The sequence below is a fragment of the Oncorhynchus clarkii genome, chromosome 17 (genome assembly GCF_045791955.1).
Source record: "Oncorhynchus clarkii lewisi isolate Uvic-CL-2024 chromosome 17, UVic_Ocla_1.0, whole genome shotgun sequence".
Taxonomy (NCBI): Eukaryota; Metazoa; Chordata; class Actinopteri; order Salmoniformes; family Salmonidae; genus Oncorhynchus; species Oncorhynchus clarkii.
In genome coordinates this window covers 16,873,572-16,884,857 of record NC_092163.1, presented here as the reverse complement: position 1 = coordinate 16,884,857, position 11,286 = coordinate 16,873,572, and the positions used below count along the sequence as shown (strand labels likewise).

Below are 11,286 nucleotides of genomic sequence, written 5' to 3'. Positions count from 1 at the left end.
TTTTTTAAATAAAAAGGCAGAGTACCACCCCCCCCCCCCCCTTTACAAAAACCAGACCGCCTTAAAAGTCATGGGCTTTTTCTCAGTATAACCCACAGTGCTTTAGCAGAAGGATAAGCGCTCATTGCTTAAGGATTACACAGCATGGCAAAGCAATACAAAGTTTTGCCATAAATCTGATGAGGGGGAAGAAAATCTAACATAGCAAATTTGTAGCACAAAGACACACCCCTACATCAAACCCTGAACCCCAGAGTACGAGTTCCGGGCCCCAAGAGAAAAGCAGGCCTGGACTCTCCCTCCCACTTGTGCATAGATCATGATCCTTTAAAAACCAGCTACCCCCCCCCACCCACACTTCAAATCTGTCTCCTGAAAACCATCTATTAGACAGAATCTCTTAACTCATTGAATATCTGCCACAGGAACAGAGACAGTAATGCACAAAGCTCCTGAAAGTTACAGGATGGAACCTCAAATAAAATGCATAAGTAAAACTAATCACTGCCGTTTGACAATTAAAACCATTGATCAATTTTGTTTAAATGTAAAGCAATTTTACATGTAAAGCACTCTACTTTTTCTCTCTCAGAGTTCATTTTCAGTCATTTATTTGGCAAATTATGTAACCACTATGGATTTTTAGAAGCAATGGTATATCATATTCTATTTAAATCCCTAACTTTCAGTGCCTGGAGTTACATTTCTCAAAGTTATTGTAATTTAAAACTCAAATTTAAATACAAATGGTGGAGTTTGAACTCTGGAAATCCTGGCCTTCCCGAGACAAGATCCACATCTTTACGAGTGTGCAAGATAGTGAGCAGATTGCCTTGTCTTTTTACAAAGACAAAATTCAAATAATTCAATACATACAGTCTGTCAACATCAAAAAAAAAAGAGAAATTAAAAACGACAACAACACTGATCAATCCCAGAGTTCTGAAAGTAGCATAAATCTTCATTTTGCAAAGTTTGTTTTATGTTCATATTTTTTTGATGGAAGATGGAATTTGTCTTTTTCAACATTTCAAAATTCCTTTTTCCTCAACTTCAGACAAATGAAATGTTTGTAAACGACAGGTGGCTATGCATAAAAAAAAACAAGATTAGGCACCTCTGAAATGAGTCCTGTAACAAACTCATCTCCCCACATTATCCCTTTCTCCATGAAGTTAAGAGATTACTAGTCCTACCATCTATGGCCACAATTCTTAGATCATTTTTGTTGTCTTTTTTCATTACATTTGTATGTAATCAGAACAAAATGGTGCAATACTCAATGATAATCCTTGTTTTGGATTATTCCACAATAAAAGCCACTAAGGTAGATAAACATTTTACAGATAAAACAAAAACTTTTTTTCCATTAAGTCCTTGAGTAAACATTTACACATGAATTGTCACCCTCTCCCCTCGTTTGTCTACGATTAGCTGAGTGAGGGGTAGAAGACACTCAGTGCAACGTTAGAAGATAAATGTCTATCAGAATATAGTTTTGACAAGCAAAAAATAAACTGAATAAAAGAACAGACAACAATGTCAATACACAACATACTGAATGGAACATGACAGCAGTCCTGAGCCTGCCAAGCACACAGTTGTTTGCACACATACATTTGACTTTCAAGCACACAACCAAATGATTTTTGCACTTTTTTTTCTCCAATCTTTTTTAAATTGATGACCTCAAGCTTGGAAGTGTACTAGTCAAATAGTTCTTTTTATTTTTTGTTTTTTTTATCATTTTTTTTTTACAAAAGAGACTTCACATTAGGTTATTGGCGCTCCTTGATTCAAGTATTTGTGTTTATATTTTTGTGTTGATATGTTTCATGATATTTTTCTCTACTGGGAAAGTATGCATTTAAAAAACAGGTGATTTCAGGTTGGGTTGTTTAGACAAATTCACATACAGTACAAGTAGTTCAAGGTACTTACTGTAATATGTTCATAAATCCAGAACGTGCATATCCAACTCCAGGTAGGAAAGACATTACTCATGATCCATCAAGTACCAGTTTAACCACTAAACCCATTCCATTTCCTTCGTATCACTTATTTGCGGGGGGAATACATATTGCTCATCTTCAGTTTGTATTGAGCCCAGACCTTTTAAGATGAATAAAAGGTTTCAGAGATTGAGATCCAAGGTGTCTGTTGATGTGCTACCTACCACACACACCGAGCGTACATATCCATATATATCTATAGTTAAGCAGTAGAGAGAGAGCACGGCCTGCCCCTCAGTGCTGGTGCACACACACCGAGCGGACGTTTGGAGGCCCCCACCCGGCTAATTGGTCTCTGAGCTTGGATCAAGGCAGTTACAGAAACAGGCAATAGTGATTTTTGCTAGTGTGCTGCAGGACGCCGAACAGTCCCAAAAAGGTAGCCTTATCCCATTTTTTTTTTTGTTATTTTTTTTTGTTAAGACTTTGTACCTTTTGAAATGCGTCCACCCTCGTTGCCTACCGCAGAAACAGTGAGGCGAGCGACCTGGGCTGATACAGTGGGCCCGAAGCCATCTGGGTCTGTGGAAATATACAGTTGTGGGTCCGCTTTGAGAGGAAACTAACAAATAGGATAAATACAGCATCCACAAAAAGGCTCCCCAGCCTGCATTCTGACTCCCTGGATGGTAGAAGTTAGAGGTTGCTGGACTGGAGACATTTCAGCTAGAAGTGCAGAGCTTTAGTTTTAACATATTATAGATCTTTTATTTTAGTCCGTTTTTTAATTTTTTAAAATATTTTTTTCTTCTTGATTTTGTGTCAAACTTCATATTAAAATGACGTTAAAATGCAAGAAATTCATTTTTGGTTTAAAAAAATATGTACCCAGGATTACCCAACATTAAACTGACTGTGCACCATAGGATACTTGGATCCGCCAAAGATTTTATCAACAATAGGGCATTCCCCACAAATGGCACCCTAATGTCCCCATATAATGCACTACATAGTGAACAGGGTGCCATGAGAGACCCGGCCATATTATCTCAGTGGTTCAGGATGAGGTGTGTTGCCCCCACCCATCTGTTTGATCCCTCCTGCCCTCCTGCCCCCCTGCCTCCATCACAAAGGTTATCAAAGATCCTCCATCCTGGGAAGAGAAGAGCTCTTTCTCCAGATCGTATAACATGGGCTAGTTTGAGAGCTATATATTTTATTGTATTGGCACATAGGATAACATTGGCATCTTACATGCAGAATGGGCCTCTACATTGTAACATTACTGTAGGCCTATAGTTGGGAAGGGAAACCATTACTGTCCCGTTCCCCAAAAACAATTCTCCAACCAAAACAAGTCTATAGTACTACTGCACAGCTTGCCATTAGTTAGTGTAGAACTTGGCTCTCTTACACTACAGCAAAAGGACATGCATACAGAGAGAGGTGCATCTTTTAATGTCATCTCCTACCCTGAGATCAAGCTGACAGGAGATCAGTCTTCTTCAGCACAGTAAAGAGAGGCCTACTATACCTCCACTTCAGTGGTACTAACTCCCCATAGAGGGAGGGTGGAAGTTTGGAATATGACAGTGTTGTGGTTTAAACCCAGCTATAAGGACCAAGAGCAGACATATTCTAAGTGCTGAAGGGTACATACAGCAGGAGGTTAATGGGTCTAGCTCTGTGAGTCGGTGCTCAACCCTTAAGGCAGGATTGGCACGTTGGCTGTAAAGGGCCCGCAGCCTCTAGTCTTTTGCATAGAAACAGAACTGAGTCGCTGTTTATGTCTGGTCAGGGGGAGGGCCATGGCCTAGGTTGTTTGCTTTGGTGGGGACTGGAGGGTGTAGAGTAGCAGCTGTGTGAGCGGGCGAGAGGGGACAGCCCTGGTGGAACCCAGGTGGAGCAGCTAGGGTCAGGCAGGACACACTCACCCATCTGAGACACCCTATTGGTCTAACTTACACGTCTTGAGATACTGCCTGGAAGTACTACAGAATACTGTCCAAAACAAAGCAATGATCAATCAATCAGTTAAGATACTAACTAATAATAGACAATCAATGACGGGCTGTAGTATTGATCCTCGTTTGCATTCAATACACAGGATGAACATACAGAGGCACCTCTGACCAAAGTGTTTCTGCATATGAACAGTGAAAAGGGCTAGTTTCAAGCAGCCATCTTGAAAAGACCACTGCATGTAGACAAAAATAACAAATCAAAAAATACATAACGTCAAACGAAAACAAAATAAAATTCATCAAACACTGGCAAAATTCCAGAAATTTGACTGTCTCTTGACTTCCAGCTAAAGTGATCTTTGTGTGAAAGAAGATTAGGGGAAATGGAGAGGGTTGGTTGAGACGAGGTCGAGTGCTGCTGGCGCGGTCGTTAGCTGGCTAGCTCCGTGCTGATTGGCCAGTCTTGGAGGGAGCGTGGTTTCCTGCCGGGCTGAGGGTGTCCAATGGGAGAGCTTGGTGCCAGCCCAGGAGGAAATGCTGCTGTGGGGGTAGCCTTGCCTAGCGACCATCGCCATGGGCACCACAGCAGAGAGGCACTCAGTGGACCGTGACCATCCCCCTCCCCACTCCGACCGACCGTTGGCCGGAGACAGGTAACATTGCATGTCTAGCGTCTCCAGACAAGAAAAAGGCTAAACATTTTGGAGTAACAGTGATATTCACTTTGATATAGTTAAAAGAAAATGTCTTTAGAAAAAAAATGAAACACTGCAGACTTTGTCAGATAAAAGTAGACTTCCTTTTTTTCTTTTCTTCATCCTGCTACCATTTTAAAGTTCATACAAGTCCTTGGACCAAAGAGGAACAAACAAATACCAGAAGTTATTTCCAAGTATAGATTACAGTACAAAAAGAGCAAGAGTTCTTTTTTTTGACTTTTTTTTTTCAGTTTTCAAAGTTGCTGCTCCATTTTTCTGATTTATTGGTTTGCAAGTTGAAGCGTTTAGCTCTCTTCATAAGTGCTATGATAAAACCCTTTGAAATAGACAAAAGGTTACTTAGTCTATCTTTTAAATTTTTGCACAGTACCAAATACAAGGAACACTCGTAGTAGATCTACTGCATTAGGATAAACCCCTCTTATTTGGTATTGTGCCAGATCTCCAGTGACCCTCCAGTGACTCCCCCACCTGGATTCAGTCTGTTCAGTGTGGCTGTGGCAACGTGGAGAGGAAGGGCTTTCTGATGGTGCTTTCTCATGTACCCCAGTTCAATGTGTACGTATGAGGAGTTTCAGGGCTGCAGAGACAGTTTCTGAACACACAGTTATAATAGTAACACCATCCTCGCTCCTCCTCTCCGGCAAGAGTTAACGCAACGGTTTTTCATGGGGGGGGGGGGGGGGGGGGGGGGGGGGGGGGGTCAAGGGGGTGGCCTGGTGGGAATCAAAAATTAGAAAAGGTAAAGTTTCTGTAGTTCTTAAGTTCTTTGCTTTGATCAACGACAACAAAAATCAAGAACGAAAAATGTAAAGAAACCAGTTCCTGTTTGGACTTGAGCGTGGACGGAAGAAGAAGGGTCTGTGGCGTATATATTGCACAATGTAACTTTCACATCAAGTTGAAGCGTTTTTTGTTTGTTGTCATTGTTTCCAGAAACTGGTGGACCATAATGGGGACGAGAGGGTCAACAACGGAACCGACTAATAATGTTAATAATTGACAAGAAGCACCTGTAAGTCTCGTTAGGTGAGTATAGCTGAAGTCGTAGTTCTTCTGAGCAGTGGTAATCTGAACTCCCAGACGTGAATGATTAGGTTCCATCAGACATATACTCAAGAACACACATAAAACAGATGCAGCTAGGTCTGTCGATGTGTAATAATCTCTCAGCTTATGTTGCGATAGATATAATGCGCCCGATATACAAAAATAACAAAAACAGCAGTGTAAATCCCTTTAAAGAACAAATGAACAACCAAAAAAAAGGTTTTAACTGATGATTGGTTGGGTCAGTGTTGACAGGCCTCATACTGCCGAGTGACTTGGGGGTCATATTCATTAGGTGCACACGTGGCAAAACGTTTTGCAACAGCATGCGAAAACAAGCATTTCTTATTGGACCAAGTTCAGGTAGTCCCTCAGTTTCAGTCCGCTTGCTTCCGTTTCGTTCCTAGTGAATACGACCTTGGTTGATCACACTTGTTCTGTTCCATTCACTGGCTCAGAGATGGGAACTGAGCAAGCTTTCAAAATCACAATATTTCTTCAGTTTCAAAACAATGATAAAGGCTTGAGATTGAAGGAGGACCTGGGCCGCAGTAGAGCACTTAAGGCGAATATTAGTGCTTGGAAACAAAACAATAACATAAGTAAAAGGTCTTTAAACCACGGGCATGCTGGGAATGGTATTTTTTAAATCAATTTGTAGTTTCGTGGGCAAAGGAAAGATTCAAAATGGCAGCTTCTACGATTGCTTCTCCTAAAAAAAACACTTCACACAGAATGTGCGATATTCATGGAAAACTTAAAAACACTTAATGGTTCTCTCTTCATTGAGTCTTTTCGGCATTTCATTTTTGTTTGCTTCCAACATCAATCAAATACTAAAAACAAAATCCCCTTTTAAAAAGTCAACTAAAAAGGAGGGGGAAAAAAAACGTAAAAACCGAAGGGCGTAGGGGTCAGTGTTGTGACGTCGCCCCCAGCCTTCCGGTACACGATTCACAGTTCCGTTGATACTGATTATCGCCACATGATTTGCTTGGTTTTGTTCCTGTTCATTGTCATTTTTTTGTGTATTTATTATTATTTTTCCACTGTCTGTTCCAGCGTTGAAACATCCATCCTCATGGTTGGTTAGTTAGTGTGTTGTCCTACATGGACTCTCCACTCAGCAGGTCGCCTGGCAACAGCGTGTTAATGGGGTTGGGGCTCCCGATAACGCCGCGACTATCATCGCCACTAGGGGGCCCCCACAGGCTGGAGTACTGGGGCACGCCCCCCCACAGCAGGTCTCCGCCGGTCTTGGCTCCTCCCCCAAGGCCGCCACTCCAGTGATGGCCAATGGCGTGCTGCTGCGAGCCTCCACCCATGCGCGTCTGATTGGTGCCAGGGTTAGGCTGCCAGCTGGTGGTGGGCGGAAGCTGCTGCTGCTGGCCTTGTGCAAAGTAGCGGTTCACCTCCTCCTCCCCGGCAAACTCTGCCAGGATGGTGGTGTTCCCCAGCACACACCTAAGAGGACAGGGCTCAGTTATACATCACATACTTACAGGTGTTATAGTATCAACATGGACTGTCTTACACGTGGTGAAGTACAGTACAAGTATTTCTTTATAGGCTTTGCTATTTTGTCAGTGAGATGTATATAGCCTAGAAGTTGAGACAATGTTTTGTTTAAGGTCAGACTGAGATAATCACTACCTTGAACAGCATAGAGTATGGGTAAAAGAGAAAACCCACTCCAAAACTATCTTTTGGTATTTTTTTTCATTAGTCCACTAATACAGTCCCACAATGCTTTTTCAAGTCAGCAGTCAAGTTCGCACGATATTGGACTTTCAAGAAGCAAACGAGTCGCCGGCCACATCATCATGACGATCCAGATAGGTTTTTCCCATTCAAGTTCGGGAGTCTTACATGTGCAGGGACTTCTGGGCCTTGGCAGCCTCCTCCTTGGAGCTGTATCGCACCACAGCGTTTCCCTGGGTCAGGAAGAGGTGGAATGTGATGAGGGGGCCGTGCTGCATGCACAGCGTCCTCAGGGTGGAGCCGTCTATCTGGGGGGTGAGGTTCCTCAGTACCAGCCAGCTACTGGTCCTGTTGGAGCTGTCTGTGCTCCAGGTTGTGCCCTCTGAGAGAAACAGAGAAGGTTGATGATCAGTCAATAATCAGGTCCACATAAAATATAAAGCAATCATTCTTGGTCAATAACTTGTCTTCTATCGATGACAACATTTGTATGCATGTACATAAGTTGTCCATTGTTGTCATCTATGGATGTTCTTTTTTTGTATTTTTAAATGACATATTTTCATTGTCTCATGTAAGCACTTTTACTCTTGTACTATTACCTCAGTGTGACCTTAGCACTCATGTCAAAATAAGGTCACACGGTTTAGGTTCTCTTTGAAGCCATGATAAAAGTCACTTAAGTCTTATCTGGTAAGCTGCAAGACTTCAGTTTGACAAGGGCCTCTAACCACAGCGGGGTGTGTATTGCTCCACCTTGCTACAGCGAGTGACGAGTGGAGGGGAGCTCAAAACATAGTGGGGGAGAATCACACTGTACAACGAACACACCTAGGAAAATGACACGCCTATGTGGTGTCCTACACTATGCTTCTTTAGGGAAATGTGTCAAAAACATTATGTTAGGGTAGGATGTTGACACAGCACAAAGTAAGGTCAGCTCAAATCCACAGTCAATGGTTTTCAATGAGCATCAAGTCAAAATCTCAAAACAGAAATCTCAAAACGACTAACTCCAAACCCCTGATCACAGCGTTCATTGATTTTCCTCTACTAGGTACATTACCAGGTTTAAGTCTTTCTAGGCTTCTTACAGAGCAACTCCCCCAGTCTATATTTCAGGCTGAGGAGTTCTACTGTGGCATCTCACCTGAGGTGTATGAGCTGCTCCAGCCTTGGGCCAGGCCCAGGGAGTTTCCTCCCCAGGTGGAGGAGGGCTTGGCGGGGTTGGTGAGGCCCGGAGGTGGCCTGGAGGGGGCTGTGTTGTTGCGGGGCCCCTGGGGGACCTTCCACAGCTCGTGGGACAGAGAGGCCTGGGAGGGGTGGGAGATGGGCCCCGGGGACCAGGTGGACTTCATGTCAGATAGTTTACCTGACGGAGAGCGAGAGAGAGAAGAGGGGAACCTATGAGACCTACTACTGTTGTAGAGATGGAGACCCTCTGTGGAAGCCTATGTTCTATGACACATTGAGGAAATGTATGTAGGCCTATAATCTGCTATTAGAAAGATTCTTAGACATCTAACTTTGGGCAGATGCAAAGTTTTCAAAAGAAGCCCCACATTAACACTTGTTCATCAACAATAAACCTCGGCTTCTTGGGTTTATATATTTCATATCGGAGATCACATTGATGAATACAGGAAACAAATGTAAAAACAGAATGAGGGTCACTCAGACATTTAAAAAGGGGACATTTTTTAAGTATTCATAGTAATTCTGAGTGGGTTGCTTAGCGGCAACAAAAATGTCACGTCAACACATGCTTATGAATAGGCGTCTAGGGCCACAACATTCAAAGCATTTCTTGATTCAAACACTCAAACTTAATTCCATGAGGAGTACAACGCAATCACATCGTGGCGGACTTGATTAACCAGCACTGGGTAGTTGGTAGTAGGATTACATTTGGCAAAGGAAGGACCTATCTACCGTAACACTCAAACACAGACCACACACAAACAATAGGATAAAGGTGTGTTGCTATGGTGGTAATTAGGGGAAGGGAGGGGGGTCAAGCATGGGGACCATGGGTCAGCATGTCCACATAGGGGGCTGGAAGGGGGGGCTGTGGTCTGTACCTGCACTCTCCTCATCCGGGGAGGACAAACTGAAAGAGCTAGTGAAGCAGCCACTGACTGGCCAGTCCGCGGAGGGGGGCAGAGCACCGTTCTGAGGTGGTGAAGGAGGGGAAGAGCCTAGCCGTGGTGGTCCATTGTTATGGACAGAGGGGGTGGTGGGGAAAGAAACATGTACAACTTGATTTGAAGAAAGTGTATAAATACAATAGGGCTTGTGCTACTGGGTGGCACAGTCACAACAAGTGAGGTAGTACTGTAACCCCTTCAGTGCCACAGAAAGGAATAGGATATAAGCTTAAAGTTGTCAATACAGTAATACAAGTCAACACCTGTGAGAATCAACAGCAGAGACATGCCCTGTTAATGAATGTATACAGTCTATTTGACGATCCGTGTATCTTAACAAAGCCAACTAACTCCAGCCCGTCTCCCTGATAGACCCCCCTCCTCACCTCCGCTGCGGTCACGGAGTAGGTAGCGGTTGACGTCCTGGATGTTGGTGTTGATGGTGGGGCCGCTGGGAACACTTCCTGGGGTCATGTTGGGGTCGTTCTCAGGGTCAATGTTCTGCAGGCCCTTCCAGGGCACGCCTGGACAGAACTCTGAGACGACAACATGGAGGACAATACAGTCAGTACATTGGTTATTTGACATTTAAAAACTCACATGTTGTGGGGAACAACTTAAGTGTTTATCTTTCTAAAATCAAAACAGTTTAGAAGTTTTAAATCTCTTTTCTTTGTCCTCCATCAGTAAAGTGTCAGGATCACGTGTGAAATAAAGTTTGATCTGATTGAAAGGGAGTTAGGAATGTCGGTCTTCTCTACCAACCTGGGGGCCAGTTGATATTCGTTCCGTTGGTGATCTGGTCCTTGGGGCTCTTTCCCGGTCCCTGGCCCCAGCTGTCAGGGGGAACCAGGGGGGAGGTGGGAGACTCAGACCCACCCATCATACTGTAGGGGCTGTAGGAGTCATCCATGTGGGGGGGCTTTCCAGGGGGGCCCAGATTAGAAGCAGCAGAAATGGCACCTAGGAAAAGTCAAAGGAATTCATTAATTTATTTGACATTTAAAATACATACAATACCAGTCAAAAGTTGACACATCTACTCATTCAAGGGTTTCTTTATTTTTACTATTTTCTACATTGTAGAATAATTCTCTCAACCAGCTTCATGAATGCATTTCAATTAACATGTGTTCCTTATTAAAAGTTAATTTGCGTTCTTAACTTCTTACGGGTACGTGGGAACGGTAGCGCCCCACCTAGCCAACATCCAGTGAAATTGCAGAGCGCGAAATTCAAAAACACTGAATTCAAATATTTAACATCCTTGAAATTATATGTTATACATCAAAATAAAGCTCAACTTCTTGTTAATCCAGCCGCCGTGTCAGATTTCAAAAAGGCTTTACAGCAAAAGCAAACCATGCAATTATCTGAGGACAGCACCCCGCATGAAAATCATATTTAAACCAGGCAGGTGCGACACGAAAGTCAGAAATAACTATATAAAAATACCTTACCTTTGATGATCTTCTGTTGGCACTCCAAAAGGTCCCAGTTACATCACAAATGGTCCTTTTGTTTGATAATGTCCTTCTTTATATCCATAAAAACTCAGTTTAGCTGGCGCGCTTCTGTCAATAATCCACTCAGTTTCCCTCCATCAAAATGCATACATAATGAATCCCAAACGTTACTAATAAACTTTTCCAAACAAGTCAAACAACGTTTATAATCAAACCGTAGGTATCCTAATATGCAAATAAACAATACAATTTAAGACAGAATAGTATGTTCATTACCAGATATAAAT

The 11,286-nt window shown here is 42.9% G+C and overlaps 1 protein-coding gene across 2 annotated transcripts in view; it reads right to left on the bottom strand.

Annotated features, from left to right (window-relative positions):
• Nucleotides 1-4,841: 4,841 nt before the first annotated feature.
• Nucleotides 4,842-11,286, bottom strand: part of LOC139370357 (trinucleotide repeat-containing gene 6C protein-like) — a 75,826-nt gene continuing 69,381 nt past the window's right edge. The window contains exons 16-21 of one of the 2 annotated variants that reach the window (XM_071109785.1): nt 10,299-10,496; nt 9,920-10,069; nt 9,468-9,584; nt 8,537-8,758; nt 7,555-7,768; nt 6,591-7,149 (exon numbers count right to left, since the gene is read on the bottom strand). In XM_071109785.1, the coding sequence (XP_070965886.1) occupies nt 6,792-7,149; nt 7,555-7,768; nt 8,537-8,758; nt 9,468-9,584; nt 9,920-10,069; nt 10,299-10,496 (1,259 nt within the window). In that variant the 3' untranslated portion in view covers nt 6,591-6,791. Of the gene's footprint in view, nt 7,150-7,554; nt 7,769-8,536; nt 8,759-9,467; nt 9,585-9,919; nt 10,070-10,298; nt 10,497-11,286 lie in introns of both variants that reach the window. The other variant, XM_071109786.1, reaches the window with a different exon arrangement.